The 27109-nt window shown below is 37.5% G+C and overlaps 1 protein-coding gene across 9 annotated transcripts in view; it reads right to left on the minus strand.

The window, feature by feature from the left end:
• VPS8 (VPS8 subunit of CORVET complex) overlaps positions 1–27109 on the minus strand; it is a 313442-nt gene that overhangs the window by 102001 nt on the left and 184332 nt on the right. For all 9 annotated transcript variants that reach the window (XR_016038004.1, XM_088838472.1, XM_055408827.2 and 6 more), the window contains exons 36-39: positions 22730–22877; positions 12738–12827; positions 9560–9602; positions 5480–5583 (exon numbers count right to left, since the gene is read on the minus strand). Coding sequence is in view for 8 of the 9 variants with exons in the window: in XM_088838472.1 (XP_088694598.1) it covers positions 5480–5583; positions 9560–9602; positions 12738–12827; positions 22730–22877 (385 nt within the window). In the remaining variant the exon portion in view is untranslated. The remainder of the gene's footprint in view (positions 1–5479; positions 5584–9559; positions 9603–12737; positions 12828–22729; positions 22878–27109) is intronic.

Here is a 27109-nt window from a genome sequence, read left to right on the forward strand (position 1 = left end):
TTGTCAGCTTGACATCAAGCAAGATAAATGAATATAATTATCTCAAGTTTTCTTCTGTGTCGAGCATTATTTTGTATTTTCTCAGTCATCATAAACTAAGAAGTGGAAGTTAACATTGTTTCAATTAATATTCCCAATCACAGAATGAGGATGGAAATTTATTTATGAGATAAATTAATAAATCTATCATTTATTTATTCCTATTATATTAGGCACTGTATTAAGTGCTTACATACAATTTTCATTTCAACTGGCAATTCAATCTCACGATAACCTAATACAGTAAGCATTACCTTTACTGGAGATAAGATACTGAAGTCTAGAGAAGTTGAGTAATTTGCCAAAAGATTATACACTGCCATATGTGCATCATATGTACTCTTCCTAAGCCTTAGAGAAAATCTTCATCATCAAAAATCAAACTAATACATTTTAAAATTTCAAGCATATTTTCTTGTTGGGTAGAGATTTACAAAGGCCTCATTTAACCCGGAATCTTGGAAGAGACTTATTCCTGCAAACATCCAACAGGCATGAAGAAAAGTCAGTACTGACAGAGCAGGACAAGCATGGTTACTCAGGGAGCCCACTAAGGGGATAGGCTCACAATCCAGCAACTTTCCAACTGGGCAGCCTCCCGCGCTGAAAGAGCTCTACAAGGAAGCCCTTATCTGCCCCAATTTGAGGTTTTCTAACGTCAGGATTTTATGCTTTATTTTTTTAAACAGTTTTTCTTCTAGTTTTTAAGATACTAGTTTTAACTATGTTGTGTACTGACAATTCTTTATTTTATTGAAATTTTATCTAGTACTCATGAATTTTTAATCTTGCATTTTATTCTTAGATGGCTTTACTTAGTTTGTCTTTCAGTTGCCTATTTCAACTTGTTTTTAAACCACATCATTTCTTTCTAGGTCTTTTAATCTAACGGTATATGGTATACCTAAATTTTACCTTTTTGGTTTTTATAATATATTTAGAAATTTGATTTAAATTTTTCCTTATTTAATCCAGAAATTTTAGGTGAATTACCTTTTTAAAGGTTACTTTATTCTTGATTTATAAACAGCAGACTGGGGAAGCATGGCTGTAGAGATAAGAGCCATGGGAAGTATTTGTACCCTTAAATAAAGGAACTTTTCAATTAAATCTCCACATTAACCAGAAATATATGGCAAATACCTATTAAATATTTCATCTCTCTTGCTCTTTAAGGCTGGTTCTTAAAATTTTAACTTGGATAACTCTAAAAACTCACAGGCTGAAAGAACCATTATGATAATGACAATCCTAACCCGAGAGCAACACAACTGAACGTGAACTACTTTGTCATGTTACATAACCAACCACTTTCCCTTTCACGGAATTATGTGCATAACAAAGCCATACTTTTTATTATATGTAATCACTGGACACTGGGGCAGACAGACATACAAAGTAGGACAGGTATAGATTCCACCTGGAAAAGGACTGACAACCCAACTTCCTGCACTCTGACTTTAACTGAAGAAACTTTTGGAAAGAGACAGTACAGATAGTTCATTATTAAGCTTTTGGATACTTCAAATTTTCCAGTTAGTTTAGGGTCTGTGGCCAGAGCTCTTGTTCTGACTCTCTCCAAAACAAAAACAAAAAGGAACAAAGGCAAACAACCACGAATATCCCCCAAACTTAATGTGTGATATTACATATAATGAGTTCAGCATTTTCACAAAAATAGTATTTGAATAAAAACTAACATTCAAATGTTTTTGTGGTTGTTACGCAAGTTGTTCAAAAAAGAAGCAAAAACCAGTTGTCAGAGGGTGGGGGCAAGCAGACAGTGGTGTTAAGAGGTGCATGCGTGTTTAAGAGAGGAAGACTCAGATACCAGCTCAGATACATTTTTGACCAAAAAGATATACAGAATAAATTACCCTTTCACCACATCAAAGGAAGCCTTAGTTCTGTCTATGATTAAGAGATAAGAGTTCAAATATAATCAGGATAATCCCTAAAGTTCTGGAGGCATGAATTTAATATCTAATTCTGCCGTTAATATATGTGAATCTGATTCAGAATATCAGATTCAGTTCAGTTCAGTTGCTCAGTCATGTCTGACCCCAGTTGTGTCTGACTCTTTGTAGCATGCCAGGCCTCCCTGTCCATCACCAACTTCCGGAGTTTACTCAAACTCATGTCCATTGAGTCGGTGATGCCATCTGACCATCTCATCCTCTGTTGTCCAATTCTCCTCCTGTCTTCAATCTTTCCCAGCATCAGGGTGTTTCAAATGAATCAGTTCTTTGCATCAGGTGGCCAAAGTATTGGAGCTTCAGCTTCAGCATCAGTTCTTTCAATGAATATTCAGGACTGATTTCCTTTGGATGGATTGGTTGGCTCTCCTTGCAGTCCAAGGGACTCTCAAGAGTCTTCAACACCACAGTTTAAAAGCATCAGTTCTTCAGCACTCAGCTTTCTTTATTTACAGTCCAACTCTCACATCCATAAATGACTACTAGAAAAAACACAGCTTTGACTAGACAGAGCTTTGTTGACAAAGTAATGTCTCGCTTTTTAATATGCTGTCTAGGCTGGTCATAACTTTTCTTCCAAGGAGCAAGGATCTTTTAATTTCATGGCTGCAGTCACCATCTGCAGTGATTCTGGAGCCCAAAAAAATAAAGTCTCTCAGTTTCCACTGCTTCCCCATCTATTTGCCATGAAGTGATGGGACCAGATGCCATGATCTTAGTTTTCTGAAGGTTGAGTTTTGAGCCAACTTTTTCACTCTCTCCTTTCACTTTCATCAAGAGGCTCTTTCGTTTTTCTTCACTTTCTGCCATAAGGGTGGCATCATCTGCATATCTGAGGTTATTGATATTTCTTCTGGCAATCTTGATTTCAGCTTGTGCTTCATCCAGTCCAGCATTTCTCATGATGTACTCTGCACAGAAGTTAAATAAGCAGGGTGACAATATACAGCCTTGACGTACTCCTTTCCCTATTTGGAACCAGTCTGTAGTTCCATGTTCAGTTCTAACTGTTGCTTCCCGACCTGCTCAAATTCTACCATTAATATATGTGAATCTGGACATATTTTAGCTTATGTGAGCCTAATGGCTTTATTTATAGAACATAATTGTCATTTTTCCTTAAACTTTCCGTAAGAAGGAAGAACATCAAGTAGATATTAGGGAGGAGACAGAAAGTTTGAAAGATAAAAAGGCTTAGTATTAAATACATATAAACATAGCTTTAACAATTTTACTTTTGTGTTTTTCTATCAAAATATAACCATGTGCAATATAAACAGTTAGCCAAAAGATAAAATAAAAACTCACGAATGAAAAAATTATGGCAAAAAGGAATGGTGTAGGACTTCCCTGGTAGCGTAGTGGATAGGAATGAATCTACCTGCCACTGTGGGGTACAGAGTTTGATCCAGGAAAAATCACATGACACAGAGTAACTGGGCCCATGTGCCACAACGACGAGCCTGCACTCCAAAGACTGTGAGCCGCAACTACTGAGTCCACGAGCTACAACTACTGAAGCCAAGGCACTCTACGGCCCATGCTCCACAACAAGAGAAGCTACTGCAATGAGAAGCGCAAGGAAAACAACAAAGAACAGCCCCAACTCGAGGCAACTTGAGAAAGCCTGCAACATATCAATGAAGACCCAGTGCAGCCATTAATAAAAATATATAATTTTTTTTAAAAGTACTTTAAAAGAAAAATAAAAGGAACAGTGTAAAGCCTATAATCCATTGAAATAAAGATTAAACCCTATGGGAACTGTGGATATAGAAAAGAATGTTTTGTTAACCTCAATGAGGTAAAATAACATAACTAATAAAAATTCAAGGGGACAGAGAAGAGAGGCTGGAGCAAGTGTGTATGGGTTCACATAAACTTCCTTATTGGCTGCACATCATAGATACTATAAAAACTGAAATGTAATTATAAATGATAATTCCAATCTATTATAGTTATTTAGATTTTTTAAACTTCAGAGAGATTTATTAAGAGATAGTATAGTAAACAACTACCTATTTGAAATTCAGAAATTCTTCAGTTTTACACAGGCTTCCTAAATGAGAGTAAATACTGTATTTTTAAAGAAAGCATTTTTGATCCAATTTTTCTAAAATTATGTAAACCTAGGCAGATAAAAAAAATATCTACAGTGATATTCATCAAATGATAATGATGGTTATTTCTGAGTGATGTGATACAGGATACTTTTTTAAAAATGTCCTTCTGTACAACTTTTTGTATTGCAGGATTACAAAAATAATGGGTATGTATCATTTCACTCAAAAAAGTGTTTTAATAAAAAATCCACATCATGTAAATGAGCTTGTTATACACAATTTATATTCTAAAGGGTGTTCAAAATTTATAACCTAAAAAAAGGCCTTGAGGAAAAAAGCAAAGGAGAAATTTACCCATCTCATAAGAACAGAAAACACACAAGTTTACCATTTTCACTGTAACACGTATGGCAAACTATGAAAAATTTACCCTCTTTCACATTTCAGAAGCCCCAGCAGTGGAAGGAGGCCACGTAGTGTTAAGTCAGAGGCCAGAGACTAGAAGGGCAGACACAGTTATACCACATCATACTGCTAACTTTACTTCTTAAAACTAGTACAGAGTCTTAGCTGTCAGGTCGCATCTCACCCCCTTTGTTTCTGCTTCACTGCTGTAACTCCCAGCCACACTAGGTTCTCAACTATACCTCCTTCAGCTTTGCGTACTCCCTTTTTGCAGTCTGGAATCTGTTACAGGTGTGGTTCCAACCTTGGCTGCAACAGTGGAAACAAATGGGAGGCTTTGAGACATTCACCAGGGACAGGGGTACAGTTTTTGAGGCACTAGCCTACTATGTTTCCCCTGTATCTGGCAAAGTAATAAAGCCAGTCTTTCCTTCTCCTCCTAACAGAAAAACAAACAAACAGAACCACACTGATGATGGGGGTCCAGCCCCAGAGACTTAAATTTAACTGATCATGGGTATAGTCTGGGAGTTTTCAAAGCTCCCCAGGTGACTTATGTGCAGCCAGTTTGAGAAGTACTATATGGTAGCCTTTTTGACCTTTTCCAGCTTTCTCTGTATCCCTTGAGGCTTTTCCACCAGTTCTTCATACTACTTTATCCCCAGGGAATAAGACATGATAAATGGATGACACATCCATAGTACCACTACACGGAATACACAAAATCTCTGTCCAAAGAGAACAAGGACATCTAGTATTCACACACCTAAGTTTTGTAGCACAGTCAAATCTAAGAATATAAAGCTTTTTGTGAGAACAAAGCAGACAGGCCCTTCCCATAATAACTTTAGGAGTCATATACTCCTGGGAACACTGAATGGTGATTAAAATCCAGTTGCATAGAATTCAGGTAGCTGAGAGGGCAGTGGAAATAGAATTAATTTCTAGTTTCAGACCAAAACAGACTTTTAAAAGGCTTTGTAGTGATTCTTCTACCTCTCTCTGCTGTTGGTTCAAATTATGTGAATTTCTCTGGCAGAGGGCAATCGTCTCTACTGTGGTCTCTTCAACATCCTTCAATGAGGGATCCTCTTTGGTATCTAGAGTCAGAAAAATTGTTAACATCACTCAAGGATATAATACTGATAATCTCAAAACTTCTGTAAAAACTGAAACTTTTTTTTCTCTGCATATTTTTAGGTTTCAATGATATAATCACGTGTAAGACCTGATACTGAGGTTTAGTAGATTAAAAAGCAGATAATTGTTTGCAACAGCTTTCTATATAAATGTTTGACATTCCGAGGACATAGAAAACACATCATATTAATACTTAGCATTATAATGTACTTTAGCTACGGAAAAATCCCCAAATATTTGTTTGTGGATTTGTTAGTAGAAATATCTTTCACAGGTCTCCCTCTATTTCTTTAATGTACGTATTTCTTCAAGATACTATTTCAGGCACTTTTCTCTTCATTTCTTTCTCAATAACTTCAGCCACTCTTCTGGTTTTACCTCCTATGTCCTTGCTGATAACCTTCAAATATACACTGCCAGCCCTTATTCCTTTCATAATCTGCAGGCTGAATTCTCACCAGGCTCTAGGCATCCATTTCTACATGGACGTCCTGTAGTCTCTTTGAACTTCGTATGTGCAAAACCTAGCCCAGTTCTCTCACTTCAAATATGCTCCAAACCCTTACATTTCCAAACTAACAGAACATGACCTTTCAGTCAACCAGTTTATAAATCTTCATCATCTTTAATTCTTTCATCCATACATTCAGATAAATAGTTAATTTTGTTAATTCCATACCCACGCTCCCATATATCCACGGCTTTTACTTGATGGAGCCCTTCATCACCTTGTTTGCACTACAGCTTAACTTTTGACTTCCAAATCTTGGCCTCCTCATTCCCTTTTATACTGCCACTACAGTTCTCTTAGGGTTTCCCTGGTGGCTCAGTGGTAAAGAATTTGCCTGCCAATGCAGGACACATGGGTTTGACTGGAGGTCAGGAAGAGACCCTGGAGAAGGAAATGGCAACCCGCTGCAGTATTCTTGCCTCAGAAACCCCAGAGGAGCCTGGCAGGCTACCATCCGTGAGGTTGCTAAAGAGTCAGACATGACTGAGTGGCTAAACAGTAGTTCTCTTAAGCACAAGTCCAAACGTGAGTCTCATCCATGAAAAACTAATTTTTACCAATAGAATGTCAATAAACCTCTGATCCTAAGTAAACAAAGTAATATTCTGGGGCATCCTTCCACCAGATTATTTCCCAAGGTTACTAGTCAGGCACTTTAATGTTCTCCTCAACCCAGAAGCTCCTTTCCTTGCTCTTGTCTTTCAAATTCCTACTCATTATTCCAGTCATGATTATTTCCAAGGCTGCACCTTCCACAAAAGAAACTCAGTTACAAATAGCTTCCCAGTTGTCCACAATCCTTTGTCACTCTCACTGCATCTCTACTGTAGTATTTGACTCTACCTGCATTGGAAGTTTTTTTTTTTAAACATCTATGTCCTTCAAGCAACTCAGCTCTTTGGGTGAGGACTATGTTTTAGCCATCTGTGTGTAACCCACAGGAACCAGCTCACTGTTGTGCAATTACCAAATCCTCCAAAATTCTTAAGCACACTGTCAAAACTGGAAGGCAGCTATGCTTATTACTACACCACCAAGGCACACTGTCAAAATTGAATCTGACAGTAGATGGTAGTTATGAGACTATTACTGAGAAATTTATCCTCATTGGAATTCAAAGAACTGGCTTCCCTAGACATATCACCTGCAAATCACTGTAGTGATTTGGGGAAACATTCTTCTTATTTTTCCCATAATCTTTCATGTAGTGTCTGCAAAAATTATTTTCATAACAGAAAAATGAAAAAGAAAAATACTATAAATGCAACAAATCTAGCAGTCAAATTGAACACTTACTGACAGCACAAAAACCATAACTAAATGCTTAGTTGAACGACATAAAGAAAAGTCAACTGTTTATGGAAGTTCTAAGAATGAATACTCTACAGGGAATTAAGGTAAAGGTGTTTAGAGGACTGTGTGGGCCAAGGAATTCAAGAAATGTGTTAGTGAGTTAAAAAGGTAAAACAATCTAAAAATCACCTATCCAGTGATTCTCTGAACTTTGGGAGGGCTATTTTGAAAATGTTAAGGAATAGGAAAATGAATAATCCGATTCAAAAGTGGGCAAAAGATCTGGACAGACATTTCACCAGAGAAGATATAGAAAATGGCCAATTAAGTACAAGAAAAAGATGCTCAACATCACCAATCATTACACAAATGCAAATCAAAACCACAAGGAGATGCTATCTCACACCCAATAGGGTGGCTACTACCAAGAAAACAGAAAATAACAAATGTTAGTTAATATGTGGAGAACTTGAAATTCTTGTGCATTGCTGGTGAGAGTGTAAAATGATATTGCCATTATGGAAAATGGCATGGTGTTTCCTCAAAAAATTTTACCTCAGCAATCCATATATCCAGCAATATATATTCAGAAGAAGTGAAAGCAAGGACTCAAAGAGAAGTCTGTATACTCATGTTCACAGCAGCACTGATCACAACAGTCAAAAGGTACAGGCAATCCAAGTGCCCATTGATGAATGAATGGGAAAACAAAACACAGCATATAAATAAAACAAGAGTATTATTCAGCCATAGAAATGAGTGAAATTCTGCATGTGCTACAACATAGATAAATCTTGAAGACATTACGCTAAGTGTAATAAGCTAGACACAAATGGACAATTACTACTTGATTCTACTTATATGAGATACCTAACCCAGAGTAATCAAATTCATCAAGTCAGAAAGCAGAATGGTGGTTACCAGGGGCTGAGTGGGGAGGAGGGAATAAGCAGTAACTGATGGGCATGGAATTTCAGTTTGGCAAGGTGAAAAGGTTCTAGAGATGAATGCTGGTGATGATTGTACAACACTGTGAATGTACTTACTGCCAGTGAACTGTACACTCAAAAATGGTTAGAACAGTGAATTTTATGTGGCACTTATTTTACCACACTTTTACAAAACAATTTTTTAGTATCAAGGAATACAATAAAAATTACATATCTATCTGTGACAAAGTCATTCAAGATCCTAAACTTCAAGTTCTAACGCTTTCTGCTAAAATCAAGTACGTTCAAAACAGAAACATTGGCTATTACTTACTGATTAGAAGCTCTGTTTTGTTGTTGTTCAGCACATTATAGTAAGTTTTAAAATGTTAGTTATGAATCTCATTTATAATAACCAAAACATAAGAACTACATTACTCAGCCATTAAAAAGAATGCATTTGAACCAGTTCTAATGAGGTGGATGAAACTAGAGCCTATTATACAGAGTGAAGTAAGCCAGAAAGAAAAACACCAATACAATATACTAACGCATATATATGGAATTTAGAAAGATGCAAATGATAACCCTGTATACGAGACAACAAAAGAGACACAGATGTATAGAACAGTCTTTGGGACTCTGTGGGAGAGGGTGAGGGTGGGATGGTTTGGGAGAATGGCATTGAAACATGTATATTATCATATGTGAAACGAATCACCAGTTCAGGGTCGACGCATATTACAGGATGCTCGGGGCTGGCATGCGGGGATGACCCAGAGGGAGGATAAGGGGAGGAGGGAGGTGGGAGGAGGGTTTGGGAAGGGGAACACATGTACACCTGGGGTGGATTCATGTCAATGTATGGTAAAACCAACCAATATAATATTGTAAAATAATCAGCCTCCAATAAAAAAAAAAAAAGGAAAAAAAAATATGGCCAAAAATTAATTAATACCAGTGAAGAATATCTAATTTTCTGTATAATGAAATGACCTCTAGTACTGACAATTAGCATCACAAAAGCACAATGGTTCATATTACTTCCTGTTATGAGCCTTGAAAACAAGTCAAAATTTGCATCAATGATAAACAGTAATATACAGATCAATTATTACTTAGTAAATGTAGTTTTTCATTTAATACATTTTAAAACATGGGGTCCACAGAAAAAGAAACTGCAAATTACACTCAAGAACTTACTTTCATCTTGATGTATTATCTCTTGAAGTTTGCTTTGTAGTCTCTAGGAGGTAAAAGGAACACTTTATATTTCTAATCCACCAACACCTGAATTAACATATTTTAAAGGTAAAATCCAAGAAACAACAAGGTTTTTAAGAATGATCTCTGTCATTCAGAGGAGAACATCTGTGTATAGAGAAAGCATAGCTAGCAGTACTGGAAGTGACCCAAAATATCAAATATCACGTATTCTGCCCCACTTTTGCTTCTGCTGTACCACCACATAGTCATCACTGACACTCTTTAGGCACAGTAATGGGGATTAGGGTTAATCCATGCTCTGGGTAAGGGAATAAAATTCACACTCAATTATGAGAAAAAGGGATGGGTGCAAGGCAATGGCAAGCCACTCCAGTACTCTTGCCTAGAAAATCCCATGGATGGAGGAGCCTGGTAGGCTGCAGTCCGTGGGGTCGCTAAGGGTCGGACACGACTGAGCGACTTCACTTTCACTTTTCACTTTCACACATTGGAGAAGGAAATGGCAACCCACTCCAGTGTTCTTGCCTGGAGAATCCCAGGGACAGGGGAGCCTGGTGGGCTTCCGTCTATGGGGTCACACAGAGTCGGACACGACTGAAGTGACTTAGCAGCAGCAAATAAAAAAGGACATGACAAGTCTATCACCACAGCATAGGGCACAGCCTTGGGTGTGACGTCTTCTAGATATGTAGTTGTAGCATCCACTACTCCACTGAATTCTAGATCCTCAGACACCCTTAACTGATATTCCGAAGGCTTTTTAATATGGACTGAAGTTGACCTTAATATATCCCTTCTAGCCCAAATTTGCTCCTTTCCTTGAGGTCCTTTATAGGCTAATGGTAAACTAAAAATCAGAATCATCATTAACTGCTCCCTCTCATTCACCCCATACCATATTCCAATGATTAATAAGTTCTTAAATCCACCTTCTCTTTTCACTTCACCAGAACCGTCACACCCACTCAAGCCTTCCTGATTCACTGCTGCAATAGCCTCCTAAGTGCTCTCTGCTTCCAGTTTTACGTCCTCCTTCTCTGCATCCCACAGATCCTCCTACAGTCAACAGAGCAGTCTTTATGAAACAACATCACATCAGTTTCTTGTTCAAAAACCTTCAGTTCATCCTGGGTGAAAGCACAATCAGCCCTAATTCTTTAGCATGTCCTACAAAATCTTTCCAAATCTGGATCAAGTCTTTGTTTCCAGACTGACCTGCCTATTTATACACTGAGAGCTGAGCCCTAGTAAAGCTACTGGCTCATCTCCTAGCAGTTTGTATTTCTTTGTATTTTACAAACGATCATTTCACTCCCTGCAAAGATCTCCCACTTCTCCATTTCCCATCCATGCCAAGAATACATTTACTTATCCTTTAAAATTGGGTTCATGGTATCATCAACAAATACATTGCAAGGAAAAAAAAAGATGAAAGAGTAACCTAGAGATTAAAAGGGGTTAAGAGCCTATACAAATTCTCTGTGGAATACTGTTCCTGGCCTGTTTCACAATTATATGGCTAGAAAAACACTAGCCATGTGAACTATTTGTGAAGCTAATGTGAACTATTTTTTAAAATATAAATAGGATATCCCTAATCTATTCCTAGCTAGATGACAATGTTTAAAAAAATGGATATATAATCACACACATTAGGATGGCTATTACCAAGAAAATAAAAAATAACAAGTGTTGGTGAAGATAAATTGAAACTTTGGTGCGCTGCTGGTGAGAATGTAAAATGGTAATAGTCGTTACAGAAAAACGGTATGGCAGTTCTTTAAAAATTAAAAATAGAATTGCCATTTGACTCAGCAATCCCACTTCTGGTGTATATTCAGTAATCCCACTGAAAGCAAGGACTCAAGAAGATATTAGTACACCCATGTTTATAGCAGCATTATTCACAACAATCAAAATGTGGAAGCAACCCAAGTGTCCATTGTTGAATGAATGGAAAAACAAAATGTAGTGTATATATAATGGAATATTATTCAGCCTTAAAACATGAATGAAATTCTGATGTGTTACAATATGAATAAATCTTAAAGACATTATGCTAACTGTAATAAGCTAGACACAATTCCTTTTATGTGAGGTACCTAGTGATCAAATTCCCAGAGTCTGAAGTAGAATGGTAGTTGCCAGGGGCTAGCAGGCAGGGAAGAGTAACTGGTCTAATGAGTTTGGGAAGTTGAAAAAGAGATATGGTGGCGAGGTTACATAGCAATGTGAATATACTTAATGCCACTGAAATGCTAAATTTTATTTCATAACAATTAAATTTTTTACAAAACTGATATAACACCATTCCAACTGCTGTTGGAATGTAGAGCAACCAGAACTCTCATACATTATTGGTGGAACATAAAATGTTACAGCCATTGTGGAAAGAGGTCTGCTAATTTCCTATAAAACTAAACCTCTACTTATCTTGTGAGGCACCAATTCCATTCCCTGGTACTGACCCCAGGGAAAGGAAAACATTTTTGTAGAGGAGCAGTCATAGCAACTTTACTCATAATAGCAAAACACTAGAGATAGTTCAGGTGTCAATCAACAGGAGAATGGATAAACTGTGATGTAGTCATACAATTAAAGACTACTCAACAATAAAAGGAACTAATACATGTAATAACAGAGACAAATCTTAAAAACATTATTTCAAATGGAAGAATTATACAAGAGTATCTATGGGATGATTCCTTTAGTATGAATGAACAAAAAAGGCAAAACTAATCCACAGAGAAAAAATTCAAATTGTTCTCTCTGAGGGGACATAATTGGGAATTGACTGTGAAGGAACTTTCTGGACTGAAGGTAATATTCTCTTATCTTGTTAGGCACTGGAGTTAAACAAGTGCATGCACTGGTTACGACTCATTAAATGGTACATTTAAAACTGGAGGATTTTATTGGATATAAATTTTACCTTAAAAAAATACAAAGAAAGATTGACTCAAGTTAAAGACATGCATGATAAAAATATCTAGGGATAAAATGTACTGCTGTCTGCAACTTACTCTGAAACATAAGAAACTGATTGATGAAAACTTACACAATGTTATATGCCAATTTTATCTCAAGAAAAAAACACTGATAAATGAATAGAGGGCTAGACAGAAATATGACAAAGCAAACAGTAAAATGTTACCTTTAGCATTATTAAGAAGGCACCATGAATATCTCCTTTCTTTTCTAATAAATAAGCAGTAACTTCACAAAGCTGATACTTCTGGGTAATCTAGCAAAGAAAAAAAAAGATAAAGTTTTTGTTGAAAAATCTTGTTTGCGGAGTCAAAATATCCTATTAAGGATGAAAAAGTTCCATGATAATAAATAATGAATTCATATGCTAAACAGTATATTACTGATACTCTACAGCATAACATGCAAATATTTGTCTTTCTAGTCTTAGAGTGGCCCATTTGGGACTACAAGTGAGCCAAAGACATTCATTCTCTTTTCACTTATTTAAAAAGTTGTTATGCACCTGAATTATGTATATCCACTAAACAAAAAGTAACATGTATACATAAATAGTAATAATATACACCAGAAATTTATAAGTGTATCTATTCATAAAATATTTAGAACAAAATGACAATGAAAACACTATAAATTAGCCTGTGGGAATTAGCTAATTCTCAATAAAAATTAATAAACCAAGAGTTCCTAATAAGTAAAAAAAGAAATATCTGCTAAGCTAAGAAAAAAGAAAATAAATACAGAAAAGAATGTCATAAAAAGAAACAACAATGAGGTTTAAAATATTCTATGTTAGTCTTTGAAAAGACTAATAAATTAGAATTAAACTTTCTCAGGAGTAAGAAAAAAGAAAGAAACAAATAACATATTAACACGTGAACAGATCAAAGAGGGAAGATGTAATCATCTTAATAAATGCGGAAAAAGTAATAAAATGCAGCATCCATTTCTGACAAAAATGAAAACAATACAAAACACTGTAACCCAAACTGGTAACTGAACTTTCTTAGTTTAATAAAAATCATCTATTACAATCCTAAAATAAACACCATACTTAATACAAAATGTTAGACACATCCCCTTTTATTATTTATCTTTTTTAGTTCTACCAGTTTATTGCTACCAACCCATCTCCCTCCACCTGCATGCACACATGCTCAGTCATGTAACCCCATGGACTGCAGCCTGCCAGGCTCCTCTGTCCACGGACTTTTCCAGGCAAGAATATTGGAGTGGGTTGCCATTTCCTTCTCCAACATCTCCTTTTAAATCAGAAATAAGGAGAGAATGCATATTATCACTGCTTCTGTTCAGTGATATCCCAGAGTTCCCAGACATCTGATGAGGGAATGAAAAAAAATACAAGATTGGAAAACAATGCACAAACATTAACAGCACATACCAGCACTAACCAATTTTTAAAAGGTCATTTCAAAAAATTTCCTTTTAGAAATTTAATTTCCAATGAGCCCAAGTGGCCATGGAGGGAGTGGAGCCACCTCATGCCATGGCCCTGCATCTAGCCAGAGCGGGGAGCCACTGCAGGGATTAGCGTGCATGCCTGTACCTGGGAGGGAGCAGCAGATGCCTGGACTTTGACCCTTCCTCCAGTCACGTCAGTACTGTCACTGCCTGCACACACATAAGTGCAAGCATCAGGAAAGACTGGAACCAGCTCAGGCCCTCAGCCTGCCTCTAACTAGGGTGGAGACTGCCACTGCTGATACAACTGCACAAAGGTAGAAACGGATCTAGCTTATTAGTGTGGCTTCAGCCACTCTGGCCCTGACCCTGCCTCTACCCAATGTGTTCAGTTCAGTTCAGTCGCTCAGTCGTGTCCGACTCTTTGCGACCCCATGAATCACAGCACGCCAGGCCTCCCTGTCCATCACCAACTCCCGGAGTTCACTCAAACTCATGTCCATCGAGTCGGTGATGCCATTCAGCCATCTCATTCTCGGTCGTCCCCTTCTCCTCCCGCCCCCAATCCTTCCCAGCATCAGAGTCTTTTCCAGTGAGTCAACTCGTCGCATGAGGTGGCCAAAGTATTGCAGTTTCAGCTTTAGCATCAGTCCTTCCAATGAACACCCAGGACTGATCTCCTCTAGAATGGACTGGTTGGATCTCCTTGCAGTCCAAGGGACTCTCAAGAGTCTTCTCCAGCACCACAGCTCAAAAGCATCAATTCTTCAGCGATCAGCCTTCTTCATAGTCCAACTCTCACATCCATACATGACCACGGGAAAAACCATTGCCTTGACTAGACGGACCTCGGTTGGCAAAGTAATGTCTCTGCTTTTTAATATACTATCTATGTTGGTCATAACTTTCCTTCCAAGGAGTAAGCGTCTTTTAATTTCATGGCTGCAATCAGCATCCGCAGTGATTTTGGAGCACAAAAAAATAAAGTCTGACACTGTTTCCACTATTTTTCCATCTATTTCCCATGAAGTGATGGGACCAGATGCCATGATCTTAGTTTTCTGAATGTTGAGCTTCAAGACAACCTTTTCACTCTCCTCTTTCACTTTCATCAAGAGGTTTTTGAGTTCCTCTTCACTTTCTGCCATAAGTGCCAATGTGTGCACACCAGGAAAAAAAGGGGAACAAACTGGATTTCCCTAGTAGTCCAGTGGCTAAGAATCCATCAGCCAAGGCAGGGGACACAGATTCAATCCTGGAAAGATCCCACATACTGCAAATCAACTAAGCCCGTGTGCCACAGCTACTAATCCTGTGCGCTGCAGCCCTCAAGCAGCAAACTCTGAGTCTGTGTGCTACACCGACTGAAACCTGGGGGCCTAGAGCTCGTGCTCTGCAAGAAGAGAAGCCACTGCAACGAGAAGCTCATGTACTACAAGGAAGAACAGCCCCCCTTCACCACAAGAGTAGCTCCTGCTCACCGCAACTCGAGAAAGCTCACGCATAGCAATGAAGACTAAGCACAGCCATAAGTAAATAACAATTGCTAATTAAAAAAAAAGTGGAACAATCTTAGAAGTGCAGTCCCAAGCCCTCAGGTCCCAGCCATATCCCGAACCATGGCAAATATCACCATCACATTTGGAGAAAACCCTGCTCCAGACCCTCAGGCCTTGGCATCACCCATGACGGGGCAGTGACTCTAGCCCTGCATGCCAGCAATATAGAGCCTGATAGCACAAAACAGGGAATGATGCAGCCTATGCTCACTTTAAATTTAGTTCTTCCACCGATGCCACTGGGGACAAGCAGACTTCATAGGGAAGCTCCCACATATGGACATGCCTTCAAGACTGGGAACTGTTTCACATAATCTCACAGAGAAAAAAAGAGAATGTCAAACAAGATATAAAAAACAGGAATGAGTTACAGATGAAAGAGAAAAATTCATTAAGGGGATGGGAAACAAAAAGTGATAAATAATTTACCTGAAAAGAGTTCAAAGCATTACTAATAAAATGCTATCTGAATGTGGGAAAATAAGATGAACACAGTGATAACTGAAACAAAAAGAAAATAGAAAAGAGGATTATCAAAGCTGAAGAATACAACAAGAAGAATTTAAAATACACAAGAAGGAATTAACAGCGGAAGGAAAAACAAGTTAAAACCGACACCAATAATATACAAAGAACCATAAGAGACTACTACAAACAACTATATTCAAATAAAATGGACAACCTAGAAGAAATGGACAAATGCTTAGAAAGATACAACCTTTTAAGACTGAAAGTGAAAGAAATAGATAATATGAACAGACCAACCACAAGTACCAAAACCAAAATTACGATTTAAAAACTTTCAACAAACTGAAGTCCAGGTACCGACTGCTCCACAGGTGAATTCTATCAAGTATTTCAGTTCAGTTGCTTAGTCATGTCTGACTCTTTGCGACCCCGTGGACTGCAGCATGCCAGGCTTCCCTGTCCATCACTAGCTTCCCGACCTTACTCAAACTCATATCCATTGAGTCAATGATGCCATCCAACCATCTCATCCTCTGTTGTTCCCTCTCCCACCTTCAATCTTTTCCAGCATCAGGGTCTTTTCAAATGAGTCAGTTCTTTGCATCAGGTGGCCAAAAGATTAGAATTTCAGCTTCAGCATCAGTCCTTCCAATGAATATTCAGGACTATTTCCTTTAGGATGGACTGGTTGGATCTCCTTGCAGTCCAAGGGACTCTCAAGAGTCTTCTCCAACACCACAGTGCAAAAGCATCAATTCTTCAGCACTCTGCTTTCTTTATAGTCCAACTCTCACATCCATACATGACTACTGGAAAAACCATAGCTTTGACTAGATAGACCTTAGTTGGCAAAGTAATGTCTCTGCTTTTTAATATGCTGTCTAGGCTGGTCATTGCTTTTCTTTCAAGGAGAAAGCGTCTTTTAATTTCATGGTTGCAGTTACCATCTGCAGTGATTGTGGAGCCCAAGAAAATAGTCTCTCACTGTTTCCATTGTTTCCCTTCTATTTGCCATGAAGTGATGGGGTCAGATGCCATGATCTCAGTTTTCTGAATGTTGAGTTTTAAGTCAACTTTTTCACTCTCCTCTTTCACTTTCATCAAGAGGCTCTTTAGTTCTTCTTCACTTTCTGCCATAAGGGTAGTGCCATCTGCATATCTAAGGTTATTGATTCAGGGGGTCGCAAAGAGTTGGACACGACTGAGCGACTAGACTGAACTGAAGGTTACTGATATTTCTCCCAGCAATCCTGATTCCAACTTGTGCTTTATCCAGTCTGGCATTTCGCATGATGTACTCTGCATGTAAGTTAAATAAGCAGGGTGACAATATGCAGCCTTGATGTACTGCTCTTCCTATTTGGAACCAGTCTGTTGTTCCATGTCCAGTTCTAACTGTTGCTTCCTGACCTGCATACAGATTTCTCAGGAGGCAGGTCAGGTGGTCTGGTATTCCCATCTCTTGAAGACTTTTCCACAGTTTGTTGTGATCCACACAAAGTCTTTGGCATAGGCAATAAAATCAGAAGTAGATGTTTTTCTGGATCTCTCTTGCTCTTTTAGAGAAGAGTTAACACATATCCTTCTGAAACTCTTCCAAAATACTGCAGAGGAAGGAACACTCCCAATTTCATATTATCAGGCCACTATCACTCTGATATCAAAACCAGACGAAGGCACTACCAAAAAAATTTACAAGCCAGTATCACTAATGAATATAGGCACAAAAACACTCAAGAAAATACTAGCAAACTGAAACTAACAATGCATTAAAAGGATCATACCATGATTAAGTGGGATTTATCCCAGAGATGCAAGGATTCTTTAGTATTCATAAATCAATCCACATGATACACTACGTTAACAAACTGAAGAATAAAAGCCATATGTTCATCTCAACAGATGCAGAAAAGCTTTTGACAAAATTCAAAACCCATTTATGATAAAAAGAAAAAAAAATCTCCATAAAGTGGGCATAGAGGGAACTTATCTCAACAAGATAAAGGCCATAAACGACCAGTCCATGAGCTTCCCTGGTGGCTCAGATGGTAAAGAATCTGCCTGCAATGTAGGAGACTGGAGTTTGATCCCTAGGTCAGGAAGATCCCCTGGAGAAGGGAATAGCTACTCATTCCAGTATTCTTACCTAAAGAATTCCATGGACAAAGGAGACTGGAGGGCTACAGTCCATGGAGTTGCAAAGAGTCGGACATGACTGAGCAACCAACACTTTTTTCTTTTCATGACAAGCCCAGAGCAAACAATATTCTCAATGGTGAAAAACTGAAAGCATTTCCTCTAAGATCAGGAAACAAGACAAGGATGTCTACTTTGGTCACTATTATTCAACATAGTCTTTGAAGTCTTAGCCATGGCAATCAGAGAAGAAAAGGAAATAAAAAGAAATTCATGTACACCCAGGGCGGATTCATGTAAATGTATGGCAAAACCAATCAACATAATATTGTAAAATAATTAGCCTCCAATAAAAATAAAAATTAAAAAAATAAGAAAAAAAATAAAAAGAAATTCAAATTGAAAAAGAAGTAAAACTGTCACTGCTTGCAGATGGTATGATACTATGCATAGAAAATCCTAAAGATGCCTTTAGCTGCCTTTAGTCTTTTAGGATCAGAAAACTACTAAGGCTAATCAATGAATCTGGTAAAGTTGCAGGATACAAAATAAATGCACAGAAATCTCTTGCATTCTTATACACTAACAATGAAAGATCACAAAAAGAAATTAAGGAAACAATCCCATTCACCTTTGCAACAAAAAGAATAAAATACCTAAGAATAAACCTACCTAAAAAGGCAGAAGACCTATACTCAGAAAACTATAAGATACTGATGAAAGAAATCAAAGATGACACAAACACATGGAGTGATATACCATGTTCTTGGATTAGAAGCAATATTGTGAAATTGACTATACTACCCAAAGCAATCTGTAGATTCATTGCAATCCCTATTAAATTACCAATGACATTTTCCACAGAATTAGAAGCAAAAATTTTACAATATATATGGAAACACAAAAGACCTCAAATAGCCAAACCAATCTTAAGAAAAAAGGAGCTAGAAGAGTCAGGTTCCCTGACTCAACACTATATTACAAAGCTACAGTTAAGACAGTATAGCACTGGCACAAAAACAGAAATAAAAATCAAAGAAACAGGACAGAAAGCCCAGAGATAAACCCACACACACATGCTCACCCAATCTATGACAAAGGAGGCAAGAATACACAATGCAGAATAGACAGTCTCTTCAATAAGCGGTGCTGGGAAAACTGGACAGCTACACGTAAAAGAACAAAATTAGAACACTCTCTAACACCATACACAAAAATAAACTCAAAATGGATTAATGACCTAAGCTGCTGCGCCACAACTACTGAAGCCTGTGTGCTCTAGAATCCATGCTCCTCAACAGGAGAAGCCTCCGCAATGAGAAGCCCATGCTAGAGAGCAGATTCCATTCACCGTAACCAGATAAAAGCCTGCGCAACAATGAAGACCTACCACAGCCAAAAAAAGCCACATGGACCGTTAACCATGTACATGGAAAAATATATATTTAAATTCCTCTCTTGACCATTTTACAAAAATAAATTCCAGATGTATTAAATGTCTAAATGAAAAAAGTCTCAAACTACAAAACTCATATAAGAGGACATTCTTAATGCCATTCAAGTAGGAAATAAAGGTCACACACACAAAATTTTGACACTAAAGGAAAAGACTGATAAAATAAAAGTCACTAAAAACACATTAAAAGACATGCAATAACAGACTGGAAGAGGGCATCTCCAACACACAGAATCAGTAAAGGACTAGAGATCCAGAAATTAGAAAGAGCTTCTAGAAATCAGTAAGAGAGGGCAAAATCTTAATAGGAAACTGGACAAATGATATGAATACATAATTCAGAGAAAAGAAAATCCAAAGTGTCACTAAACATATGGAAAGATATGCAATGTCTTGAACAAGCAATGATAATAATCATACTGGCAAAAAGTAAGAAGTCTAAAATACTAGAAATCAGCAAGGATATAAAAAAATAGCACATTTCAAACACTAATGATGAGAATGGAAACAAGCAAGAAATCAACTTGGCAATATGAGTAGAATTAAGCTACTCTATTGTCTAAAGAATTCCACTTTCAGGCATACTACTTAGAGAAATCTCAGATGGGTACTTAGAAGATATGGACAAAGATGTCCAGAGTAAGCATTGTTTATAATGGCACAAAACTGGCAACACTCTGATAGGAAAATATATAAACTGTGGCACGGTCATTCAACAGATATTAAAACGAAAGAACTACTCTGACAATGCAAAACTTTTACTGTTTAGTTTGAGGCTCTTTTTTCAAAAACAAAATTTCTGATCAACTGTTCACGACAACCAAGTGTTATTTGTTAAAATATTTATTCCTCTGTATGACATGCTAGATTCCCATGGATGTAGCTGATCATTTCTATTGCAAACATTACCTAATTTTATATAAATGGTGTCATAATAAACTGTTTTTGCATCACAAACAGAAAATGAAAGAACTACAGCTACATGCATAAAAATTGATAAACAAAAAATTAACAAAAAGCAATTTGCAATAGGATTATTATGATACTGTTAATAGAAAACTTAAAAGCATATAAAACTGTAACTTGTATTTTATAGGTAAATTCAATTCATATATAGGAAAAATTTTTTAAAAAGGATGGGAAGAACAAACCTCCCATCTTCAGGTTGGTGGTAACCTCAGGGGAGACATGACAGATGAAGGATGATTTTTCTCCTATTTCTAAAACAAACAACAAAGATCTGAAGCCAGTATGGCAAAATATTAGTATCTAAAGAGTTGGGTTCATAGGCACATATGTATTTGATATTTTGCACACTTCTGCATATTCTGAAATATTTCATAATTTAGAACAATTTAATCATGCTGGATCATCGAAAAAGCAAGAGAGTTCCGGAAAAACATCTATTTCTGTTTTATTGACTATGCCAAAGCCTTTGATTATGTGGATCACAATAAACTGTGGAAAATTCTGAAAGAGATGGGAAAACCAGACCACCTGATTTGTCTCTTGAGAGACCTGTATGCAGGTCAGGAAGCAACAGTTAGAACTGGACATGGAACAACAGACTGGTTCCAAATAGGAAAAGGAGTACGTCAAGGCTGTATATTGTCACCCTGCTTATTTAACTTATACACAGAGTACATCATGAGAAATGCTGGGCTGAAGGAAGCATAAGCTGGAATCAAGATTGCCAGGAGAAATATCAATAACCTCAGATATACAGACGACACCACCCTTATGGCAGAAAGTGAAGAAGAACTAAAGAGCCTCTTGAAAGTGAAAGAGGAGAGTGAAAAAGTTGGCTTAAATCTCAACATTCAGAAAACTAAGATCATGGCATCTGGTCCCATCACTTCATGGGAAATAGATGGGGAAACAGTGAAAACAGTGGCTGACTTTATTTTTCTGGGCTCCAAAATCACTGCAGATGCTGACTGCAGCCATGAAATTAAAAGACGCTTACTCCTTGGAAGGAAAGTTATGACCAACCTAGACAGAATATTAAAAAGTAGAGACATTACTTTGTTAACAAAGGTCTGTCTAGTCAAGGTTATGGTTTTTCCAGTGGTCACGTATGGATGTGAGAGTTGGACTATAAAGAAAGCTGATCGCCGAAGAATTGATGCTTTTGAACTGTGGTGCTGGAGAAGACTCTTGAGAGTCCCTTGGACTGCAAGGAGATCCAACCAGTCCATTCTAAAGGAGATCAATCCTGGGTGTTCATTGGAAGGACTGATGCTAAAACTGCAATACTTTGGCCACCTCATGTGACGAGTTGACTCACTGGAAAAAGTCTGATGCTGGGAAGGATTGGGGGCGGGAGGAGAAGGGGACGACCGAGAATGAGATGGCTGGATGGCATCACTGACTCAAGGGACATGGGTTTGGGTGGACTCCGGGAGTTGGTGATGGACAGGGAGGCCTGGCATGCTGCGGTTCATGGGGTCGCAAAGAGTCGGACACGACTGAGCGACTAATCTGAACTGAATCATGTGGGGAGTTTAGGAGGTGGATGCAGAAAATATAGGTTACTGTTTCATCAGTTTTGATGGCAAAGACATAATGGCAGCTAAAAAACAAATTTTAAACAGGGAACATATAGCCTCTTATGGTAGATTAGAACATGTGTGCATATATACATACACACATGTGCACACACACACATTTCCATTTGGAAATGGAAGAAACAAGGAAAGAGAATCAAGGCAATGACTGCGCTAATTGCCATTTAGTCTCATAAGTCTCACGACAGTATCACAGAACTATCTAACCATCAGTGTCTGAAGTAAGAGTTTGGTTTTCCCCTTTTAATATTTTTACTGTATTCCTTTTTCTGTGTTTGTCCTGTTTGCTAAAATGCCTGTGAAACTTGATTAACAACAATTATTGGCATGTGCTGTTTCTGACTTCACCAGAATGAACAGAGAGGCAATTTATCACAGCAAAGAAAAGCATGCACCACGGAGTCAAATGAAGTGGGTTCAATCTTCGATGCTAGCACATACTGGGCATAAACTCAGGCAACTGATTTAACATATGCATCTCCCTGTGCTCATCTGTAAAATAGTGAATGATAAACATTGACTCTTTCCTTCTCTACAGCACTGGTCTTACCTGAATAGTTTCTTCTAGGCGGTAGCACTCAAGGACTTGCAGTGTCTCAATAACGTGGTTTGGGCTGAACTGACACAAGAGGTCAATGAACTGCTCTATTATATAGGGAGATATCTGCAGCGATTCTTGATTTACATGAATACCTTCCCTGAAAACAGAAAAGGCAAGAGAGTAGCATTATTTAATCATATCTGTAATTAAGGCTAGAGTTAAAAAGCATGCTAAGTTTTCCAGGTGGTTCAGTGGTGAAGAATCCGCCTGCCAATGGAGGAGACATAAGTTTGATCCCTGGGTGGGGAAGATTCCGTGGAGAAGGAAATGCAACCCACTCCAGTATTCTTGCCTGTGAAATACCATGGACAGACAAGCCTGATGGTCTACAGTGCATGGGTTCGCAAAGAATTGGACACAACTCAGTGACTGAACAACAACAACACAAAATGTTACCTTAAAACAAAGACTACCTTTTGATCAGGTAAAACTGTGAATCAAAAGTCTTAATGTTACTTAGGTTATTAAGGTCAATTATATATGATAGAGACATTCTAAATCACAATGCTTCTCAATTTATCTTGAATAATTATGGATATGAGATTCAGTGAGGGCTCCTCTAAATCATACACAAAGTTCTATTATTGCTCAAAAAAAACCCAAAGATAGACTTAGTTTAGTTTGAATAATTTGATCCATGAATGACTATATACAAAAAGCCATCTTCCAGTCTCAACAACTGTCCCCACTTTACTTCCCTTATAGTACCAATCACATCATGTTGTAATCACTTCTTTAATTACCTATCTTCCCTAAAAGACTATGAATTTTGTGAGGGCAGCCACCAGGTATCTTCTCACTAATGAATTCTCAAAGCCTGCAACAGCATCTTGCACAATGCAGCAACAGATAATTATCTGGCTGTTGTTAAAACAAGCAAGTGGATTAAGAGTAAAATATATTAAATTTATGGTTCATTTGCCTGGAATGTCAGCCATTCACAAAGCCTGCTATTCATAATGACTACACAAAAGCTGTGGAGGTCAAGGATTAGTTTTATCATGGTGGAGACTAATGGAAATATTTAGAAAAATCAACTGCTTCTCATTGGAGATCTAAGAATCATTTTCTCTCCCCTCAAAATAGGTCAGTTCTTCTGGGAGTCTATCTTCTCTTCAGAATTCCTCAACCAAAGCTCTGTATATAAAGAACTGGAACAGGTTTAAGAAGATACAAAAATGACTGCTTGGAAAACTAACCTTCTAAAGAAAGGTTAACTGTCTGAATAGACCAATCTCTAGAAATAGAATATGTAATTAAAAAAAAAAGTCCAGGACCAGATGGCTTCATAGGAGAATTCTACTAAATATGCAAAGAACTTACACAGATCCTTCTCAAACTCTTCAAAAGAACCAAAGAGGAAGGAATACTCCCAGAGACGTTTTATGAAGCCACTGTCACCCTAATACCAAAACTAGACAAAGACACACTACCAAAAAAAAAAAAAGGAAATTACAGGTCAATACCTTTGATGAATATAGATGCAAAAATTCTCAACAAAACATTAGCAAACTGAATCTAACAACAGATAAAAAAGGTCACACACCATGACCAAGCTGGATTCAACCCAGTATCACAAGGAGGATTCAACATATGCAGATTAATCAATGTGATACATCATATCAACAAAAGAAAGGGCAAAAACGATACAATGATCTCAACAGACGCAGAAAAAGCAGTTGATAAAATTCAACATCCATTCATGATTTTTAAAAAACCCTTACAAAAATGGATATAGAGGGAACATACCTCAACATAAAAGCTGTTTATGACAAACCTGCAGCCAATATAATACTCAACAGTGAAATGTGGAAAGCCTTCACACTAAAATCTGGAACCAGACAAAGATACCCACTCTCACTACTTCTCTTCAAGATTGTATTGGAATCCCTGCCACAGAAGTCAGACAAGAAATAAAAGGGTATTCAAATTGGTAGGGAGGAGGTAAAATTATCATTATACACAGATGACATGCTACCTTATACAGAAACCCTTAAAGACCCCACACAAAAACTACTAGAACTGATAAACGAATTCAGCAATGTAGCAGGACACAAGATTAACATCCAGAAATTGGTGACATTTCTTTACACTAACAGAGAAACAGCAGAAAGGGAATGTAGAAAAACACCTTTTAAAATTGCATCCAAAAAAAAAGAATAAACCTCACCAAGAAGGTAAAAGACTTGCATGCTGAGAACTTTCATAAAGGAAACTAAAGACGATTCAAAGAAAAGGAAAGATATCCCATGCTCTTGGGTTGGAAGAATCCTGTTAAAATGGCAATACTACCCAAAGCAATCTGCTGATTTAATGTAATTGCTATCAAATTACCCATTTTTCACAGAACTAGAACAAATATCCTAAAATTTATATGGAACCATAAAAGACCCAGAATTGCCAAAGTAGTCTTGAGGAAAAAGAACAAAAACAGGAGACATAACCCTTCCAGACTTCAGACAAAGCTTTGATTACAAAGCTACAGTTATGATTAAACAGTGTGATACTGGCCCAAAAACAGATATATAGATCAATGAAACAGAACAGAGATCCCAAAAATAAACTCACACACCTATGGTCAATTAATCTTTGACAAAGGAGACAAGAATATAAAATGGAGAAAAGACAATCTCTTCAGCAAGTGGTGCTGGGAAAGTTGAACAGCTGCATATAGATCAAAGAAGTTAGAGCATGCCCTCACACTATGCATACAAATAAGCTCAAAATTGCTCAAAGACTTATTTATAAAACAAGATACCATAAAACTCCTAGAAAAGATCATAGGCAAAAAATTCTCTGACATAAATTATAGCAATGTTTTCTTAGGTCAGTCTCCCAAGACAATAGAAATAAAAACAAACAAATGGTATGTAAGTCAATTACAAGCTTTTGCACAGCAAATGAAATATAAACAAAATAAAAAAGACAACCTATGGAAAGGGAGAAAGTATTTGTGAACGATGGCACAGGGGCTTAATTTTCAAAATATTCAAATAGCTTCTACAACTCAACAAAAAACAATCCAATCAAAAAATGGACAGGAAAACCTAAACAGAAACTTCTCCAAAGACATACAGATGTTCAAAAGGCACACGAAAAGATGCTCAACATCACTAATTATCAGAGAAATACAAGTTAAAACAACAATGACGTATCACCTCACACCAGTCAGAAAGGCTATCACTAAAAAGTCTACAAATAACAAATGATAGACAGGCTGTGAAAAAAAGGGAACCCTCTTACACTGTTGGTTAGAATGTAAACTGGTGCAATCACTATGGAAAACAGTATGGAGGTTACTCAAAAAACTAAAAATAGAGTTTCCATATGTTTCAGCAACCCCACTCTGAGTATACCCAGAGAAAACGAATTCAAAAAGATACATGCACTATTCACAACACTCAACAATACTTAACACGTGGAAAAAACCTAAATGCCCATCAGATGAATGGTTAAAAAACATATGGTGTACAAACACACGGCACACACACACACAGGAATATTACTCAGTACACACACACACACACACGGCACACACACGGCACACACACGGCACACACACACACATACATGGCACGCACACACACACACACACATGGAATATTACTCAGTACACACACACACACACACACACACGGAATATTACTCAGCCATCAAAAAGAAATAATGCTATGTGTACCAACATGGATTGACTTAGAGAACATACTAATTAAGTCAGAAGGAGAAAATACATACTGCATGCTATCATTTATATGTGGAATCTAAAATACAACACAAATCAACATATCTATGAAAAAAAAACAGATTCACAGATACAGAGAACAGACTTGTGGTTGCCTTGGTGGAGGAAGGGACTACAGGTGGGACAGAATGGGAGTTCAGGATTAGCCGATGCAAACTCATATATAGAATGGATAAGCAACAAGATTCTACTGTGTAGCACAGGAAACTATATTCAATATCCTGTGACAAACCATAATGGAAAAGAATATGAAAAAGAATATGTATAACTGATTCACTTTGCCATACAGAAGATATTACCACAACACTGTAAATCAACTATACTTTACTAAAATCAAATAAAAAAGAAATAAATCGCTAAAAAGAAAAAAAAAAAAAAGGAGCGACAGAGAGAGACAGCCAGAAAGGTTAATGGTCTAAATCGACCCTTCTAGTTTTTTCTCATAATGGCACATAGAAAATCTGGCCCATCAGAAATCAGACCGATTACAAGGTACTCTGTGTACCCTGAGAGGTGCCCCTCAAGATTTAAGGGAATCAGTCTTTAAACACAACTGTAACCCAGGTGCAGCAAACTAACAGCCATAG

This window comes from Moschus berezovskii, chromosome 1 (genome assembly GCF_049115385.1).
Source record: "Moschus berezovskii isolate FMDL1 chromosome 1, NW_MosBer_1.0, whole genome shotgun sequence".
NCBI classification, from domain to species: domain Eukaryota; kingdom Metazoa; phylum Chordata; class Mammalia; order Artiodactyla; family Moschidae; genus Moschus; species Moschus berezovskii.